The sequence below is a fragment of the Orcinus orca genome, chromosome 6 (genome assembly GCF_937001465.1).
Source record: "Orcinus orca chromosome 6, mOrcOrc1.1, whole genome shotgun sequence".
Lineage (NCBI taxonomy): Eukaryota > Metazoa > Chordata > Mammalia > Artiodactyla > Delphinidae > Orcinus > Orcinus orca.
In genome coordinates this window covers 13384948-13406573 of record NC_064564.1, presented here as the reverse complement: position 1 = coordinate 13406573, position 21626 = coordinate 13384948, and the positions used below count along the sequence as shown (strand labels likewise).

General features: G+C 41.8%; 1 protein-coding gene across 2 annotated transcripts in view; it reads right to left on the bottom strand.

Annotated features, from left to right (window-relative positions):
• The window catches only part of PINX1 (PIN2 (TERF1) interacting telomerase inhibitor 1), an 82755-nt gene that overhangs the window by 43707 nt on the left and 17422 nt on the right, over nucleotides 1-21626 (bottom strand). For both annotated transcript variants that reach the window (XM_004270718.3, XM_033429872.2), the window contains exons 5-6: nucleotides 20010-20102; nucleotides 13864-13940 (exon numbers count right to left, since the gene is read on the bottom strand). In XM_004270718.3, coding sequence (XP_004270766.1) covers nucleotides 13864-13940; nucleotides 20010-20102 — 170 coding nt within the window. The remainder of the gene's footprint in view (nucleotides 1-13863; nucleotides 13941-20009; nucleotides 20103-21626) is intronic.

Sequence of the window (21626 nt, the reverse complement as noted above, 5' to 3'; positions counted from 1 at the left end):
CAACGGATATCAGAAGACACTAGAGCAATGCCTTCAAAATTCTGAAAGAAAATGATTTTCAGTCCAGAATTGTATACCCACACAATCTGCCATGGCATTATGACAGAGATCTTCAGAACTGCATGCCTTCCCAGAAAGCTGCTGGAAGGTGAGTGAGGAGACAGACGCAGGATGCAGGACAGAGGAGGTAACAGGAGCAAAATGGAGGGGAATGTCTAGGATGACAGCGCAGAGCAAACCCAACAAGCAGTCCAGAGTGAGCGGGCAGAAAGGGTCCGAGGAGGGCGGACTTCTGGGGAAAAGACTGAGCTGACAGATTATCAGACACGTGTGACACTGCAGAAAGTTTTATATGACGTGGCTAGTAGAGGGCACGGGGAAAATTACATGGTTATGCCTTTCGTTCCCCACCAGAAAACAACACAAAACTGTAAAAGGAAATATAGTTATGGTACACTACTTGGCTTAGCAGTGAACAATATTTACATAGTCATAAAAATATAAACACCAAACACTAAAGTAACTAATAAGTGTAATACATCAGTATTTTGAATGGTAAAAGGCCTAAATCCTAACCTACCAAAATAAAAGTCCAGGTAATGTTAGACTAACACATCAAGAAAGTCAATGCAAGATATGTGCTTTAAATATGAAGATAAATACCATAAGATAATTGCCCTATAGATACCACACAAGATACCATGTAAGAAATGAAGGTGCCGTAGGAAGCAGGCTTAGGAGGTAAGGAGGCAAGGGGTACAAAAGATGAATGCTGCTTTTCGTGACATTTAGGGCAGCTTAATTTTTTAAATCTATGTACATATATTACTTTGATTAAAAACTAACAATGAATATTTAATGAGTAATCACGCTGTGCTGGAACTGTTCCAAATGCTTTATAGATGATATCACTTAATTTTCACAATTCTATTAGATGAAACTATTATTATCTCCGTTTTAAAGATGAGGAAATTAAAGCACAGAGAGGTTACGTAATCTGCCCAGTGTCTCACTGCTAGCAACTGATGGAACCGGGATTCAAATTTAGACAGTGTGGACTAAAATCTGAAGACCTTAACTTTGAAGTAAGCCAGGAAAATTTATAATCCATAATATTGGAAAAAGCTATCTGATTTTCTTTCACCTACTGATAAACCTAGACAATCAAAACCAATCAGACTAACAGACATGAGTAAGGAGAAGGCATTTATTTTCTCATACCTAAAATCCTATATTTTTCTATCAACAACAACAAAAAACGCAGCCTAAACAGCAAGAGCAGCAGAAAAGGGAAAGTTGGAAAAAATTGCAGTCACACAAACTATAGTTAAAAAATGACTAAGTTTCCTTGATATATGAATTTGTTGGAAAACCATTTATCAACAGCCTGTTTCTCTCCAGCAGAGTCCCTCAAGCCAAGAGCCATGTCATTCCCCTTTGACTGATTAATTAGCCAATCAGGGGACATTTTTCATTGTGAGGCATGATGGTTTATTCCAGCTAATGTTTGGTCTCTAATGGCGACACATTAAAGCCAACTCGGCTATTTTACCCTGTGGAGTGACCAAAAGGAAAGGATAGAAGATAAATCAAAAGAGCTCCCTTCAGTTTCCCTTCAGTCCTTAACAAAACCCCCAAGGAGCAAATGGCTGGAGGAAAGATCCTCTACCAATAAAGAGAAAAAAACAAAGAAACGAAAGGTGGAAACCCGTTCAAGCCAAGGGGGATCCTTTCCTGTTTCTGAAGAGCAATAATTTATTCTCTGTTGATTAACAGACCACTGATAGAACAGGCACCAAAAAGTCAATATCTAGCTCTTCTTGCTTTTATCAAAAGCTGTGCTCAATAGAAAACTTAGCTCTGCAATGCTTCTTCCTCACTTGGAACGATTTCACCTGCACTCTGAATTAGACGAGGCTAGCGAGGAACCTGATCGAAGGCACTATTTATACACCGACCTCACCGCAGGCAGGCAGCTGCCCACTGTGCTCCAAGTTCTCTAAGCTTCTTACCCTTCTCCACGCCCCTGACAGGCACCAAAGCACGGAGAAGTAGACGTTCAAATATCAGCGGAATATGAGTTCCTACAGAGGACAGATGTGAGTATTCACATATCCAGGGGACAGGAAGCACATCTTAACCATGCTTAGTACGCTGCTGAGCACACTCAACAAGACGGGTCTAAGCAGCCAGCCTCTGCTGTGCAAAGAGCACTTGACTACAAACCAGCAGTCTGTGTCAGATGAGATCACAAACGCGTCTCATTTGTCCTGAAGAGGATTCACCACCTCCGCCATCACTGTTACTATTTTGTGAATCTCGGATTCCTGCTATGGAGAAAAATAAAGCAAAGGAGATGGTACAGGAGTGTCAGGGTTTTTTGTTGTTATTGTTTGTGTTTCCAGCTATAAACAGGGTAAATCAAGGAAGGCCAAGTGAGATGACATTTGCACAAAAACGTGAAGTAGGCAGGGGGCAAACATTCCATGCGGAGGAGCCGCCAAGTACTGAAACTTAAGGCAGGAACACTCCTGAACCACTGGAGGAACAGCAAGGAAGCCAGAGTGACAAGAGCAGAGCAGGCAGGGAGAACCAGAGGTGAGCATGGCAGCGACTGTGAGAGCGCGTGTGAGAGCCGCCAGGCGTGGGTGTGGTCACGCGGGACTTCAGGCCACTGTAAGGACTGGACTTTTACTCTGAGTGTGACAGGGAAACTTGGGAGGGTTCTGAACAAAGTAGTGACATGATCTCAATCCCATTTTCAAAAGATCACTCAAGCTGCTCTGGGAAAAATACTCTGTAGAAAAGATTCTATGTATTAGATTCTCACAGGTAACTTTTCACATCATGGTCAAGGTGTTTATATGGCCATCTCCTCTAGCAGAGGACCACGAATTCTGTGAAGGAGCCGAGTCCTATTGTCCTGTAGCTTCAGCAATTAGAGTAATGACTGGGACACACTAGGTACTCAATAAATAATTACAGAATGGTTAAATGTTTATAACTTTGAAGTTTTTCCTGCTTTTCTATTAATAAGTACCAAGAAACTATACTTTCTGTGGAAGAGAAGAAAACAGAACTATATATAACCTGTAAGAGAATACCTTTTGTGTCTCAGTAAGTAAAGGTCATACTAGGTACAAAGAATCATGTTGGTTCAAAACTTAATATCCTTGGTAAACTATTTACTATTTTGTCTTAGTTTTCATATCTCCAAGGATGTTTATGTTGCTTAGATGGATTTCAGTGAAAAGAAAGGATAGGATAATGGCGTCCTGATACCTCTTAAACAGACTGTCCCTCAATTCTCTTAGGCATTTGATTCTACTGGTAAATGTCTGCAAAAGTGAAATTTTCTAGGACCTCTCTAGATAATCTGTACTGTCCACACCCTCTTTAAACGGGAACATTTTTTCTATCTCACTTAATCTCTGAAATTCACATTAAAAATGTTTTCCCTTTCTACTGCTAATGCAAACAGACCGATTTGCAGGATGATGACAGAAACAGTCCTGCTGGGTACAGGGGCATAAACTAGATGATCCTAAGGGTCTTTCTGTCCTTGGGATCCATTATCCTTATATAAACAAACAGACTCCAAAGGTACTAAAACACTATAAATCTTTTGGGACTAGCGACGGCACGAAATCCATTTTGAACATTTTGTTAACTTCACTCCCATCATCTCCATGGATACTCAATAAACGATGACAATAAAAAGCTTCCATTTCAGTTTTCTTTCATTTTTTAAAAGCAATGAGTTCTTTACACTCTAAACAAATGCCTATACCTCTCCCCCAAATTGTACAGGACATCATATTAGAAGGAAGATTACCACCTTAGTCATTACCTATCTTAAATGTTAATTGAAACAGAATTGATGTGCTAAGAAGTCCTCTCTAATGGCTGTAATGGCAAAATGACAAAAGCCTCTCTGCTAGAGAAATTTAAGGAAGGACTCATTGGCAATGAGTGGGTTTAGTCGGTACATTTATAGTAAATGTCAGTCGGCATGTGACTATGTACACATTTCTAAGCGTTCAGTGGAAGTTGTTACTCACCATCATAACTTTGTGTGTGTTAATTCCAGTGATGACAGTGCTCTTAGCAGCAGCAACTCAGATGCATTGGGCACTTACTATATGCTAGGGACTTTGCTAAGAGCTTTACATGGCTTGTTATTTCATCTTTGCTAGATATGTTATCATCCCCATTTTATGAAGGAAGAAGCTGAGACTCAGAGAGGTTAAATAACTTACCCCAAATCACACAGTCTTCAAACTACTCATGGGCTCAAATATAGGTTTATGAAACTCTGAAGTGTCTATTCTCAATACTATATTCCACTTAATGAGCCTCCCTTTAGAAGAAACCAGAGAAAGAGAACATTTCATTAGATGACATCATCTCCTCCGTCTCTTGGTTAAGATAATTCTACCAGGCTCACCATCAATGGATAATCACAGAACCATAGAATGACGGGTCCTAGAAGAGCCATTTCAATTATCTAGATAACCCCCACCCGCCCCCCGCCCCCGCCAAAGGAACAGCTTAAAACAAGAAAAACCATTTCATTAGCACACTATTTCTTTGGGCCAGCAATTCGAGGAAAGGCCTGGCTGGCTGGGTCTGCCCGGGGTCTCTAACGTGGCTACTGTCAAAAAGGGATTAGAGCTGGCATAGCAGGGGGCTGGCCAGGCACTTCTTGCTCTTTGTGTAGACTTGGGTACCCGCATCACTCTCCACGTCACGGCCTCTCCATGCAGGCTACTTTGGGCTCTGGGCTTTCTGACAATCTGGGGGCTCATGGCAGCTGGGCTGCTTACACGAAGGCTGAAGGCTTCAAGAGCAAGAATTTTAGCTGACGAAGCCTCAAAGGTCACACAAATCCCCACCGCTACACGCAAGTCACAAGCCTGCCCACATGGAAGCAGAGGGGACCGGGCTCCATCTCCTGATGAGAAACCAGCAGGGGTCAATCTAGAAGAGTATGTGGAATGCGAGGCATCACTGAGGCCGCCTTTGGAAAACAGAATCTACTACAGGAACATATAATTCAACACTCTCATTTTATAAACAAGAACATGAAGTTGACAGATAAAATGGGGATACCCACAACAACTGTCTCGACAGGATACCTTCACCTTGACACTCGCCATTTCTAGTAACTCTTTTAAGTCTTGAATCTCTAGGACAACTTGCTATTTTACCTCACTATTAGTTAATTTGGTATTTGAACACATCAAACACTTTTCACATTCATCTCCTGGATAAAGATCATAAGTAGATAAAGTCAAAACTGCCCAAGTACATGAGAATAAGGGAGAGGAATCAGGTAATGTTCTTTCCTTTGTAGTCTAGCAAAATGTAAAACTTCAAGTCAAGTACCTTTTCAAATGTGAGTATTTCATGTGTTCTCCTTCCTCCAGAATCAGAGAACCTTAGACTTGGAAGAGCTCACATGCACGTAGTTCAGACTCTCACCTATTACAGGAATCCCTCCAGGAAATTAACCACGAGGTACATCCTATCCAGCTGGCCAGCTCTGCCGGTCCATGCTGCCTCCCTTCTCTGAGTAGAAATCTTTCTGTGAATTTCATCCATCAGTACTAGTTCCTCCTCTGAAGTTTACCAAACAAATCTGTTCCTTTCCTAGAGGACCCCTGAAACCATTCAAAAGTTCGAAGTCAGGATCTCTCTGTAGTCCAGGCAGAATTTCCTAACTGCTCATCTAATTGTTCCTGTGTATAACATGCTTTCCAGATACCTCTGTCCCTAATGCCATGCTCTGAACATATACTTATAAAATATGGGACCCAGGCCTGAACAGAACAGTTCAAATACAGTCACCAGTACAGAAAACACCCCAAACACCTGCTGCTTTCAGCTGCTTCTAAAGCAGCAGCCCAAGCCTGCATTCAGGACAGTTGCCACACTGCATATTTTGCTTAGGTTAAACTTGTGGTCAGGTTACATGTCCCAGGCTCTAAGGTAATTCTCATTCAACTGCTACCAGATTAGTTCTTTCCAAGGATTAAATGAGACTTTACATACCTTCACAAAATTTCATCTATTTAGTTTTGGCCAAATGTCCCAGCTTAGAGAGATTATTTTGAATCTTGATTCCGTTATCAGTGGTCAAAACACTTGGGACTTCCCAGTGGTTAAGACTCCGTGCTCCCACTGCAGGGGGCATGGGTTCGATCCCTGGTCCGGGAACTAAGATCCTGCATGTCATGTGGCGCAGCCAAAAAAAAAAAAAAATACACATGCTGACAAGAATTACCGACGTCATCACTGCTGGCAGAAAACAAACTATATAAATGTATTATTTATATAGTGTTATTTATTAGTATTAATAAATACATTATATTATTATAACAGTTACATTATTAAAAATGTTATTTATTAGTATTATTTATATAGTATTATATATAAATGTATTATTTAGCTTGTTTGTGGGCTTAGTTTAAATTTACCTCTGACTAAAAGGTTCTTCATCATAAGATTACCTTAAGCAAGCACCAGGCTAGAAGGCTGCTCACCTTTCGAATGGTGATGCAGATCTGGGTGAGGCAGGAGGCAGAGTGACAGAGGTTTGCAGGAAGTGGGGACGTTCAAATGTAAGAGCCCACAGCTGGTAAGCCATTTACAAAACTCAACCCAGTTCACAAATACGGGTTACGAACATGAAAATTCAGAACCAGTGAGAAACAGCCTTCATTTCAAAGGTGTTTCAAGTAAAAAATTAAAAAAAAAAAAAAAAGAGAGAGAGAGAGAGAGACTTCTTTTCCCAGTGATCTTCCCCTCTGAGTTATTTAGGGTAGTCTATAGAACTAGAAGAAAGACTGGCCTAAAATACCCCATGAATTCAACCACCCAAAAGAGAAGAGTCTGCTTGGAAGTTAGTTTTCAGATTTGACAGTCAGCAAGATATGGGAAAGGGGATTGGTGATGATTAATGAGAAAGGGACACAAACCACAATGAAGTCATGCTTTGGTTCAAAAAGCGAAAGCTATCAGAGGAATGCACGGCAAGTGATCATTAGCTGGGTATCCTGAGAGAACATAAGAAATACATGGTTTCTAATTCAGTCAGGTTATAAAGGTGAAGAAATTGACAATTATGTGGCCCAAAGCCTATGCCAGAAGTGTGTTGTTTAGAGAAACAAAGTAGAAATGCTGGTAACACACTCTCAGTCCTCACTATGGTTTAGGAGTATTTTCTCTAGTGATAAGGCTGAATCAGGAAACAAGCTGGATAGAGGAAGGAAACTGGGAAGGTGGGGGAGGGAAAAAATGAGAGAAGGGGGAAAAAAAAGGAGTATCAGGAAGTTCAACAAGATAGGAACTAACAGAATTTGTTTTTCAGTATCTCCAACTTCAACTTGCAACCAAGTGAGAAAAGACACATACACACGCGCGTGCACACACACACACACACACACACACACACACACACTTGCGCCTCTAACTCCCAGCAGGCACTGGCCAGCACAAGTACCCGCTGCAGGTCTCACGGGGCCCTAGTAATTTCAATTCAACATATTCAATCATTTCCTTGTCTCCGTAGGAAGCGCATACATCTCCAGTTTAGGCGTACTCCAATCCAGAGTTACCGTCTTCCCATGAATATAGTCAGAGTGTAGTCCCTGAAGAGACAGGAAGGCTTTAACTTCTACCGCAATGAAAAACAGTCAAGCCTGTGAAAAACTATTCCAGAGTGAAATGCAATGTTGGAAAACCAATTTCTGGCAAACAGGATTGATTTTTAAAAACATAAAATGGCATAAGCAAACATTCATTCAATAATCCTTCCTCAAAAATCTACTCAGGACACTAGTGGATTACGCTTGGCATTGGATTGAAACTAGTTGATGGAATTTTCCTGTTCTCAGAGAAGAGGGAGTTATTTACTGATCAAAACATTTCAAAAAGAAAAAAATACTTCAAATATCAACCGTAAAGCTATACAAGCCATGATTTTTAAGATGGGTAACAAGTCTATTTTTTTAAAAACAGAAGTACAATGAAATTTCAATTTACTGAATCCCTACCGTGTGCCAAGCACTGAACAGATCACACACTGGGGACCCAGGAACAAGCACAGCATAAGTCCTCTCTCTTTAAGTAGGTCATTGTCCAGTGTATGTGACAGATGAGAAAGTCCACATGTAAAAATACAGTGGATCAGGCTTCCCTGGTGGCGCAGTGGTTGGGAGTCCGCCTGCCGATGCAGGGGTCACAGGTTCGTGCCCTGGTCCAGGAGGACCCCACATGCCGCGGAGCGGCTGGGCCTGTGAGCCACGGCCGCTGGGCCTGTGCGTCTGGAGCCTGTGCTCCGCAACGGGAGGGGCTGTGGCAGTGGGAGGCCCGCGTACCGCAAAAAAAAAAAAAAAAAAATACAGTGGATCGATTTCTTCATTAAATGTATAAAGGTCAGAGACAGAATAGAAGGCGTAATTTAAACTTCATAAACGTGTCCTGGACATCTTGAGTTTAGCTTGGGTTGTTGTTTTGTTTTGATGTGAATCTCTTTTTATTTCTACATATTACAAGCAACTCGTACTACCCTCACAAAGAAAATTTTCACTTTAAGTGATTTCTTTTTTGGATTGGGAAGAGTTTGTTTTGTTTTGTTTTTATGCATAGTCCTGGATTTAAAGTTTCTTTAGGGTTCAAGGACTCCTGTGAAAATCAGATGAAAGCACTGGACTTTATATATCCAAACACACATGCAGACAGACCCACACCCAAATTCTTTATGCAATTTAAAAGAGTTCACCAACCTCCCCATAATGAGTGTACCCCAAGACACTGCCCAAGGAGCTCTCCCATGCTGACACATTACAGATGGCAAACCTGTCACATTATGATACACCCTATATTTATATATCACTTTACGGTTTGATATACTTCCAGAATTACTAAAGTAAATGACTTAACCGATAACCTTGGGCTTTAGAGACATCAAATGATCTGATTCTACAAGGCGTTCTCGAAAGACCCATGAGACAGAAGACATAAAATCTAGCATGGAAAAGTGCAGGAGGCAGGTCACTGAAACTACAATCAGCCCTTAAAAACTTGGGTATTGATCATTACTGATATGAGCAGACTCAGCATCAGACCGTGAGAGATCCAATGAGCCATATACATGATATTCTATTTCAGATCAGACAATTCAATTAGCAACAGTGATTGCTGCGGGGAGGAACTGTGGTGGAGGGAGTGTGACTATAAATGGGGCCAGCATGAGGGAGACGTTCGTGGTGAGGGAACAGTTCTGCATCTGAATTCGACAGTGGTTACAGGATCCACAAACGTGATGACATGGCACAGAACTACACACAGATCGCACCAACATCAGTTTCCTAGTTTTCATCTTGTATGATAGTTAATAAGATGTAACCCCTCTGTACTATCTTTGCAACTTCCTGTGAATCTATAATTATTTCAAAATTAAAAGTTTTAAAAAAACAAAAAGCAAAAAAACCTCATGACGTACTAATTAAGGGCTGCTAATGTTCTGGGGATATATGTGTGTGTATGTGTATGTGTATTTAGATCATTCAGTTCATCTGAGAGACCGGAAATTACACAAGTAACATGGTACCTATGCTCCAGGAACTCAAGCTAGCTTGTTCTTAATTCAACCTGCCTACAGCTCCAATGACAAAGTAAAATGTTCCCAAAGCTGGCCCAGGCATTTGGTAATATGCTTCCAAACCCCTAACAGTTCAACTCTGATTGAAGGCAAGGTAGTGACGTTTTGAAACTTAAACTATTATTTTCAGCAAAATGAGAATCATTTTTCCACAAAGTTCTGTTAAAATATTAACTATTTATGTCTCTGGCAAAATCTCAAATAAAATTTCTACATCATAACTAGATCATTAAAATGCAGATGTTTTTTCTTTTAACACAACAAAAGTTAATTAACATTGGTAGTAGTGTGGTATAGGGGAAAAAGCACTGGCTTTGGAGTCAGAGGGACCTGGATTTCAATCCCATATGTGCCACTTCGGAGCTTGGTAACAAACCTTTCTGAGCCTCTCTGCAAGAAGGTCGATAATGATGCCTACTTCATAAGATAGTTATGAGGATTAAATAGTGTCTAGCACAGCGTCTGGCACACAAATGCTTAATAAAGCTGTAATTTCTATTATCGTAACAGCCAGGGGGTGTAGAAATCAGCGGGTTGGGCTTCATGTGAGAGGCATGATGCTCCCCAAGCCTGATGTGGACAACGCCCAAGGTTCTTTACACCTAGATGCAAAGACAGGATCAGTATCAGCACCTTATCCAAAGCACCCAGAGAGGTACTACCACTTTAACATTTCATATCACCACGGTTTCTGAGACTCCAGAATCTGACCTCCAGCAGCGCCTTGGCCTCGGTAATGCCAAAGATTGACTTGAGGCCAATGTTGCTATGGGGGTCAAGGGAGTAAAACAAAGCAATATTCCTTCCAGCTGAACACTGGAGCCAAAAGAGGTGGTGTTTTCAAACAGATCTGATCAAAGGACTCCAGCCCTCAGCTAGAAGGGCTGTTGTAATTAACATGGTAAGGTTTCTTAGCAACGGTTTACTTAGCAACAACGAAGGTGCAGGTATGCCTCAATAAAAGCGAACTCAATATATGAAAATCCATATGTGTGTAAAAGACAAATTTAAAAGTGACCGCTTTACAGACAGGTGTTTTATTTGGTGCCTAAAAAATGTGATTAGATTTAAGTACATATACACATGCAGGTGTGTGTCAAATGTAAAATACTGCAGAGATAAAAGAAACGAAATTGAGTTATTTGTAGTGAGGTGGATGGACCTAGAGTCTATCATACAGAGTGAAGTCAGAAAGAAAAAACAAATACTGTATGCTAACACATATATATGGAATCTAAAAAAAAGAAGGTCACGAAGAACCTAGGGGCAGGACGGGAATAAAGACACAGACCTACTAGAGAATGGACTTGAGGATATGGGGAGGGGGAAGGGTAAGCTGGGACGAAGCGAGAGAGTGGCATGGACATATATACACTACCAAACGTAAAATAGATAGCTAGTGGGAAGCAGCCACATAGCACAGGGAGATCAGCTCGGTGCTTTGTGACCACCTAGAAGGGTGGGATAGGGAGGGTGGGAGGGAGGGAGACGCAAGAGGGAAGAGATATGGGGATATATGTATACGTATAGTTGATTCACTTTGTTATACAGCAGAAACTAACACACCACTGTAAGGCAATTATACTCCAATAGAGATGTTAAAAACAAAACAAAACACTGCAGAGGCCCCATGCGCTCCCTGCGGCACATGCGGCAGTGCCACCAGCGGCAGCGGCATCGCCCGGGAGCTCCTCAGAAATGCAGAATTCAGGTCCCACCCAGCCCTTGTGAAACAGAACCCACAGCTTAACAAAAGTCCCAGAGGATTTGTGTACACATGAGGATTGAGAAGCCCTGCTCTAGGCAATAGTCCTGACACTACAGCCAAGGCTCCACCTGCAGAGTTACCCGTCAGGGCCTCTACTAGTGGTTCTCAAGCCTTACTCCTCATTACACGGCAGAATAAACACCTGAATCATCTGGGTAGGATATCTTTTCTTTTAATTAAAAAAAAAACACAAAAGGGCTCTCTCTTTTTCTTACGTGCTGATGCCCAAACCCTAACCCAGACTTTGGATTTCATTGATCTGGGGTGGGACCCTGACAAGAGCAGTTTTTTTAAAGCTCCTCAGCCCATTCTTGGGCAACCGTGGTGGAGAAGCACAGCTCTAGAGCAGGAGCTGCACCTTGATAGAACACAGCCTCTCCACCAAGCAGGACCTTAACTGCATCAGCAGAATGAGAGATTAAGATGTGCCTGGATATCATTCTTGCACAAAACACAGAATTATATCAAGGTTGGTCTTCTCCACACCAAGTGTACCAAAATAGATTTTCCCTGGGCTAGTACTAGGGAACTGTTTCTGGAACTCCTCAAATACAGGGGAACAGCTCGCTTTAACCAGATCATAAATGACTATACCGCCAAAAAGTCAAGTACCGCACAGTGCTGAAAAACCTTATGGCATCCCACACCAGTAAGCCCTCAAATAGACGGCGATCAGAGGATGAGAAACCTCTCATCTCCTATAACAAAAAGCTTTCCTGTGCTTACCACATAAATTCTTTTAAAATTCTACCAGAAGCCCATAAGTAATATTTCCTTCCCCGATCTGTTCAACTGTACAATTTCAAAGAGGATGCTGGAGAGAGAGGACGCAGGCTGGGGGCAATGAAGGCTGGCAGCAGGGAGAATCAAGTAATCCAAGGCAAGGATTCAGAAAAGCCGGTGCAGTGGGAATGCACGACTGGGAGAGCTGGGACAGAAAGACAGTCCCCGGGGACCCAGGGAGGGGCGAGGCACTGAGGTCAAGGCGCAGGGTGTGGCCAGGCGGGGTTGTTAGGGCAGAGCAGAGGCTCAGAGAGCATCCCTGAGGGTACTGAGGACGCTGGAAGGAGGGGAAAACTGAGATAAGCCAGGGGCGGAAGTCCTTGGTGAACCAGGCAGAGGGCCTAATCCACATCCCACAGGAACCAGGGAGGGGCGGAGCAGAGGTGTGACCAGAAGCTGGGTTGTCTGATGACCCCGGCTCTTTTCAACAGCCTCCTGTGAATGAAGCATCCAGTGCAGCCTGAACTTGGGACGCTCCCTCCCTAATGACCCACCTGCCTGGACGTAACTCAGTCGAGCTGCAGGAAGTGCCGCTCAGCAGGCCCCAGGGCCCAGGCCTCCCTCCTCTGTCCTCATGGCTACACATGCGGGGGCAGAAAAGTGCTGAAAGACTAGGAGTTTGGTCCTAACCTACAAAAGAAGTCACCAAACAAAATTTCCAATAACTGGTAATTCTGAAGTCTTTGAAAATTATATTAAGTAACAAATAGCTACCATCCTGGAAAATTTTCTGACAGTCTGGAGAAATGTCAGAAATAAATGAAACACGTCTTTTTTGCTCTGTAGTCATCAGGGCCTTGACTAGGAACCAATAAAGGAACGTGAGTATGACACATCAGATTAGCTGAGTGATAGTTACCATAGCTAGTGAGAGCAACCATATATTTCAGATTTTCATAGATATCAATAAGATCAATTTTAAATATTTTTATCCCATTATCTCCAGAAATGCATATTCTAAGAATCCTAATATTTTGATATGCAAACGACATCCAGGGCTGTGTCTTACAGTTGGAAATGGCACAAAGAACTCTGTGCTGTTTTACAGAGCCCAATTTAATAGTTAGGATCATGAATTACGGATGCACCCCATTCAGGGTGCAGTTTAGTCACTCGATTCTTGTCTTCTAGTTTTGAAACAAACAATATTGTACAATGGAGGAAATACCACATCTAAATCCCTTCCAGATTCTCCATGCCGATCCAACACTGTCTCAAAATGCTTTTCAGGTGGAAGAGCCCAGGACTGAGCGTGAGTCTGACGGTCTTCCCCACAGCCATGCTCCAGAGAGAGCTACGCGCTCTGAGCAAAGCGAGCAAAATGGCTGCCTGCAGCGAGCGCCTCCCTCTCTCGTGCAGCCGGGAGACGCTGGCCCCTTTGAATCCATCAGCAACAGGCGTTCTTCCCGGAGGTTAGTCTAGTCCTCACACCAGGAGGGAAAAAAGCCCAGAGAACACACATTCTTTTTAAAGTTCCTTATAATACATATCATCTATCAAGTATTACTATTCAGAGGATACCATTCAGCCTTTGTATGAAGCCTCTAGAAGGTTTTTTTGGTAACTTTGCCTGGAAAGTGCTATGAATAATAAATATACATAGTTCTATACACAGTTGAAAAATCAATCGTATGTGGCTTAATACCTCCGGAGTCTTCTTATTCTGTCTTTTCCCAAAAATGCAGTCAAGATCTGTTTGGCTCCGAGATGAGAGATCCTTCCCTAGAAAAACATGACACCTTCAGTAATATATTCTTTCTAAAATAAGGAATACAAATATAAACCATGAAACTCCTGAAAGCAAGATGGATTTTGGAAAAGAAATAAACAATTTTGTAAACTACTGACCTTCTGTTTCCCCTTCACAGATTACTGCAATTAAATAAATTTAAAAATCACTTAAAAATCAAATAAGTGAACCAGAACCCTTGACTTTCTCTTAATGTAAGAAACAGGCCTGAGCATGGAGATGGAGAGGAAAGCTCAATTCTACAGCAGCTCTACTACTGGTATGCCTTCAAGGTATGATTTCTGGGCCTCTGGGCTCCCCACTTAGAAAACAGATCCTGTTTACTTCAAGGAGACATGAGCTACTTACTTAGGATTATGAAATGCAGGATAAAAAAAACGCTGCTAAGAAACGTAGCTCCAAAACCCCAAATGAGCACAGGAATGAGAACATACTGCATTTGACACATAGAAGCTCAATAATTAATTGAATGAATGAATTTTTTTAATAAATGCAAATAAAATTCATTGCATTAGGGTGAAAGGGTTTCAGATTTTTCTCTTTAAATTTTTTTACTGTAATAGCTATATCTTTTTTAAATAAAGGGATACATAATAAGAGTCGGAAATTAAATGGCTTCTGGCAAAAACAGTGTCCAAAGGATCCTTGATTCTTATTAAAAACCCTAAACTCTTTAACTTAATTTCAAACCCACAAACCAACTAATTTAAAATTCACTTCTACGGAATTTCCACTTCTACCAATAATACCCTGTGAGCAGTGGACCAAATCTAGTCCCATTTGTCAACTTCACGGTAAATGTATTCTAAAATGTAACTACTACATATAAAGTCTTGAGGCTCCGGGGGAGTGAGGCTCTGGGTTAGACACCAGAGTCTTTGTTCTGCGTTGGAAGCCTGAGCTCCACTGTCACAGACCCACTTATCTTCTTGGTTTCCTGCAGCAAACTGACTTGGCAAAGTACCGTCATGACCCAGAAGGGTTCTAGTTCACTGACTATCACTGGGGCATTCAAATATGATATTGCTTAGTGACTCCATGAAATTAAAAAAACAAACACCCTTCGATTTAATGCAAAACCAGGCGCCAAAACCAGTTTCCTAGGCTGCAGTACCAGACTCATGGGTCCAGTCAGTGCAACCTGTTCCTGCCAGGACAGGCTCGTGCGTGGCTCTGTGCTGCTCTCGCCTCTCTTCCTGAGCTGGAAATAAATGAAGCTTCCTGGTTCTACCTGGCTATTACGTAGAACCCAGACAGAAGACCCCAAAGGAAAGCTACTCAAGAGCAAAATGAAGCCTATCCCAGATGGGAAGTCAGAAAATGAACCAGAAAAGTAGGGAATAAAACTGGTGGGGAGAAGTGGACAACGTTCATGAGGTCTGAGATCTATTCCAAGCTTTGCCCTCAGCAGAACCCATTCTGCACGGCAGAGCACATTCGGGTGGCAGTTTCTAGTTCAGAAAAAGGAGTTGTACTGAGTTCAAAATACGTGGCAGCCACCCATCCCTAAGCTAGCTCCTGAAATGGAACAAATACCCTAAAAGAAATGCAAATGACAATCTCTTTTACAGCAACTGAACTAAAAGGAATGCTGCAGGGGTTAAGGAAGGGAGGGTACATGCAAGATGACAATTCTAAAACAGGATGTCAAAACATGAACACGCAGTGATGAAAAACAAATCTAGAATCAAAGGGAAAGCTGTCAAGCTAGTAAAGAATGTACCAATGAAGGCGCAAGTATTTCTAAAGTTTTGGTGATGTGTTCTCGTATCAGAAATGTCTACCCTTTAGCAAAGTTCACTTAAGTAAATGTAGAAACCAGGATTGTTACAGGCCTTGCTCTGGATTTGATCTGGAAAACAAAACACAGAGAAGAATTAACAGAGACCAATGGAAAGGAACTTAAAGGTAGATAAAACTGTGAAGATGGAAGTGATGTTGAAATAGTTATTAGTTAATGGTCCTGGCTGAATAGTTTACAAATGTTATAAAATTATGGCCAGTTTTGAATAAAATATACATATTAAAAATGAGTTTGAAAGTTATTGGCCTCAGTTCTGAATGACGGTCAAATCATAGCAAATACTGTTGATAAACTTGTCTCAGAGAAAATGACAGTCAAAAAACTGAACAGAATATGAAGTATATGTTATCTGCCTGGATTTGGTTTATTTATCTACCAGTCTTCAACCGTCCATATCATTTCAAGAACCGAGGAAAAAAGGTTCTAGTAGCCAAGCTGATGTAACAAAGTCCATGAAAGGATGATCTGATACTTTCAGAGAACAGCAGTTTATTTAGGATCATTTTAGCTGTTTTTCTAATCATGAGGATTATCAGGTGTTCCTGTCTATCAGTGCAGCAAATGGGAAGAGAGGAACATGACCGCAGCCAGACACCCTTACAACACCAAGAAGTCCATATGGGAAGCAAATAAAACGATAAAAAATAAACGTAAGAACTTGATAATCATGGAAATTTGGAACCTCTTAGTTTAAGGACAAAAGTCACATAGAGCCCAACAAGTGCTAAGGCGAAAACTGTATTATAGCACTGTATTATATCCAGGACTCAAAAAACTGAGTTCTTCTACTCAGAGTAAAGGGGCAAGGGTAAGGAAATGCAGGTTTGAGAAATATGTTCGTTAAATAAAAAACACTGAAGGGTTACGTAGGTAGCTTCACTTGCTTAGAAAATTTATTTGCATTCCCCAATCAAGAAGGATAAAACAAATGATATTATATTTTGATTTTGTTTTTTAGTGAAAACACATAGGACTGATAATAAGCCTAGGACAGAAGATTAAGAAAACTTCACTGAAAGGGTAATAATGTGAGAAAATCAGGAAACCTGAGAGAATCAGAGCAGGGGGTAAAATAAGTGAGACCCTCACAACCAATAATAAGACAGTCAGAACTTTTTAAAAGCCTGCAGTGGTGCTACTTCACAGTTAAATGTCAGAAGAGCCAGAGCCTGAAGAGGAAGCGGAACACCCATCACCCGAGCCTGACAGCAGGGGGCCAGCTGGGCCAGGACACTACAGTCCGCGTCCAGACCAGGAGCCGACCACACGGACACGCACTCTGAGTGTAGTTTCCTTGTTTAAGGAGTGAAGTATCACAAGTTGTCACAGGAATGAGAAGCCTGAATAAATTACCACAGTGAAGCCACACAAGTACAGTGTACACAACCTTCCACCCACCCACTGCATGACTGGGAGCAACAAGCAATGCTCTCTGGACAACTTCTCACTGTATAATACTAAAAACCTCGAAAACGGCTTTGGAGGAATTTATATTTTCCCTATTGTTTTTTCTCTGCAGATATGGCCTTGCCAAATATTTTTCAAATTAAAAGAAACCACTGCTGAAGTTAGGCTTTTAAACAAATATGGATGAAACTAACATTTTGAAATTATGTAATAAATGATGTCAAATTTAAATTATAAATTTAGGACTAAAGAAAGGAATAATTATGTATCAGAACTAAAATGCTACAGCCAATATTTAGGCAGTAACAAATTTTACAATGCTATTTGCTACTGTAATCTTTATCTTCACTCTTCACACCAAGCTAAATAAAATGCCGTCTTTCCATGTTTTAGTTTCCTGGACCATAGATGGAGTTACAGTATGAATCATCCTCATTAAACAAGTGAGTTAGTTACTGTACTACGAGCATACCCATGGGCAAAACTCCTTATCATCCACTATGCTGTGGACATCAAAATGTCCACACAACGGCATCATTTCTGGTAAGTTCGAAAGCACAACCTATTTTAGAACTCAACAATGACTTAAAAATCTTTCATTTCACAAAAATGGAAACTGAGGCTAAAAGAGGGGAGGAGGTTGAGTGATTTGTGTGAGACAGTCATGGCCAGAATCCAGTTTCCTGTGGCCTAAGATAGTCCTTCTTGGAGGAAACTGAGAGGTTATCATTCACATCCAGTGACAACAGCTGCTCTACAAGGAAAGATTTCTTTCAGTAAGTTGAAGAACTTTAAAATAAACGTTTGGGGACTTCCCTGGCGGTCCGGCGGTCCAGCATGGAGGCGCTTCCACTGCAGGGGGCATGGGTTCAATCCCTGGTCAGGGAACTAAGATCCCACATGCCGCGCCACACGGCCAAATAAATAAAATTAAAAATAAATAAATAAGTAAATAAAAATTAACTTTCACTGTGGATTGCTGAGATGGACAGTAAATGAGTATTTTCCTCACTACCTGGATTTCTGCCTCCCTCTATCTTTCCTATTTATTCCCAATCTGCAATTCCTCTATTTTCCACTCAATCTTCTCTGCTACCTTTCTTACAATATATGTTGAATTACCCTCCCTACATACCAATGCCCCCTGCTCCCCAAACAAGGCTAATAAATAAGCAAACCTCATTTTAAAAGAGAGAAAAGGAAAGCACAACAAACCAAGCAGGTTGATAGGGTCACCTGGCAAGGGGGTGGCTTAACTAGAAACAGAAAGGAGATACTCCCGGCATCCATTAGATTAAAGAGTTTTATCCCAGCTTCGGCAAATGCTTCAGATGAAATTATGCATGTAGTCAGGTACAAAAGGAAAATGAGAAGATTCTATTCTCAAAAGTCAGAGCTTAAAAGACTGCTGTACTACCCAAAAGTCACAGCGCACTTTTAATTTCATTTGTGCTCAGCACCCCTCCTGCTGTAACTATTTTTTTTTTCCCTAAGGGGATGGGTATTAAGTGACCATTTAGCCTCTCCCGACAAGGACAGAGGGGCCAACAAGGATTGCTTTCTGTCCTGCAGCAGGTCAGGGGTGGAGAGGAACCCTGCTCAGAAGCCATACGGGAGAACGACAAAGAAGCTTCTACCCTGACAGAAAGAAGAGAGGCTAACACGACGAGCCAGACAAGCCATACCTGCCGGGACAGGGAAGGGGAACCCCAGTCTCTCCCTGCACGCGTCCCCGAACCCAATCGGCTCTCTCCTCCCTTCAGCTCTGCCATGAGCCCTCCCTCAAACCAAACCCAGTCTACCTTTTGGGGTCCTGGCTCCAAATGAGAGCCACCATTAACAGTTTAGAGTAGTGAGAATTCCAGTGCCCATTGCTATTCAGCAGGGTTCTAGATGTCAGGGAATTCCCAATCATGCCAACGAGACTAAAGCAAAGACCCGTGCTTTTCCTGGCATACAGAGGTAGAAACATACAGCCACTCTCCCATAGACGAACCATCAAATGGTGACTAGATAACATAGTTATCATACTTACACTTTAAGTATATTAATGTAATAAATAACGTTTTGTGCCTGAAAAGTACACTTAGTACACAACACTGTTCCATGGGAAAACATCTGGGGAGTTGATGAGTTCAAGTTAAATGGTTTCTTTCCAATACAAGACTGCCACCTAGTGGTGAAATAGGACACCTGCACCCACGGCTGACCGTGTAGGTACAGCACTGGGGAGTGGGGAGGTGGTGATGAAGGAAGACATGTTTTCTAACACCATTTTTGCAATGACCATGGAACACCTAAGTTAACACTGCATGAAACACAGAAACGGTGTGGAATAATAGAAGAGTCAACTCGGGAGTGAGATTTCTCATACTGGAGATCTCAACATGGCGCATAATTCTCTAAATTGGCACATTTTAGGAGCTGTTCAACACCAACATTAAGCTCTGAAAAACAGGAAAATGTAAATAAAAATGTTGAGCGATAAATTAAAATTTTCTGATCTAGCCACATAAAGTCCCTTTTCTCTTCTAAACAGCAAGTTAGCTTCCACACTCAGCTTTTTACCAAAGGACTCGTACATAGTCTAAAGCCGAACCTGGGGCCCACCTCAGAACGAATGAGTCTGCATCTGCATCCTAACAAGACCCCCGGTGACTCACAGCAAGAGCTGAAACGTCAGCGCTGCTTTAGATCAATCCAGTCAGCGCGGCCCTCCTTCCCCATTTTGTAAGTAAAACAAGTGATGCTAGTGAAGAGCTAAAAATGCTTTAAGAAATCCAGTGTGAACACAGAGATTTCAAACAAGTAAAGAAATGCTTCATTTTACCTTTTGTGAATTTCACATAATGAACACGGTTTTTGGAGATTTTGGACTTCTCTTCAAGGCTGAAAGATTTCTTTTCCTTGTTGTCTGAGGAGTCTTTTAAAAAAGCATGAAAAGCATTACATTAAACTCTCTGCATTCCATTCTCATTCTTACAGTGACACAGTCTTATTTAAATAAAATCCTGTGAGACCTCTTATGTATTACTGAACTCTAAAAATGATCAGAAATATTCTTAAACTGTGTGCCATGGATCTGGCAGGGCTATTCTCCGTAAGTTTATAACATCCTGGAAGAAGAGAAACGAAAACTTCTGTTCACACAAAAAACCTCCACATGAATGTTCATGACAGCTTTATCTGTGATAGTAAAATACTGGAATTAACCCAAAATTCCTTCAATGGGTGAATGGCTGAGCAAATTCTGGTACTCCCTTATATGGGAACACGACCCCGCAGTAAAGAGGAAGGAGCTGCTGATACTGCAACAACCTAGATGGCCTTCAAGGGCATTATGCTTAAGTGAAAAGGCCACTCTACACACTACATGACCCACCGAGACCATAACATTCTTGAAATGACAGAACTACAGAGATGGGGAACAGATGAAAGGTTTCTAGGGACAAAGATGAAAGTGGAGTTTGGAGGTTGGAGGGGTAGAAGGTGGGTGTAAACACAAAAAGGCATTATGAGGCAGCTCTTTTGTGGTGATGAAGCAATTCTGTATCTTGATTGTGGTGGTGGCTACATGAATCTATACATGTGATAAAATTGTACAGAACTACACACACACACATACACACACACAAATGAATGAAGGCTAAAAAAAAAATAGTGAAAACTGAATAAGGTCTGCGTTCTAGTTAATAGTCAACATGAGTGTCAATTTCCTAGTTTTGATGTTATGCTACGGCTACCTTAGATGCCACCGTTGGGGGAAACTGGGTGAATGGTATTCAGGACGCTTTCTACTACTATTTTTGCAATTTCCTGTAAGTCTATAATTGTTTCCAAATAAAAAGTTCTTTTAAAAAGTGAATAAAGGGGGCTTCCCTGGTGGCGCAGTGGTTGAGAGTCCGCCTGCCGATGCAGGGGACACGGGTTCGTGCCCCAGTCCGGGAAGATCCCACATGCCGCGGAGCGGCTGGGCCCGTGAGCCATGGCCGCTGAGCCTGCGCGTCCGGAGCCTGTGCTCCGCAACAGGGGAGGCCACAACAGTGAGAGGCCCGCGTACCGCAAAAAAAAAAAAAAAGTGAATAAAGGTAAGATAGATTAATGATAATCAAAAACAGATCAGAGATGCTAATTAGGTAGAGCGTGAAGGCGCAGAGCTGGCACTGAGCCACCGCCTCAAACACCAGATTTCACTGGAGGCTCGCCTTTCAGGACAAAAGCAACAACAAAAACAAATCATTGAGGAATAAACTCATGTGGTTACTCCTTTGACAAAACAGGAAAACGTGAGCCAGAAAGCAGTCTTAGTCCTTTGCCTGAAATATCAGAGCACGTAGATCCGGGGTGAGAGTCAGTGACAGGAATCTCAGTAGCTGCCTGTGTTCCCTCATCTTTATCTATTTGTCAAGTTTAGGTAGCAGAAAGAGCACATCATAGGTAGAAAAGA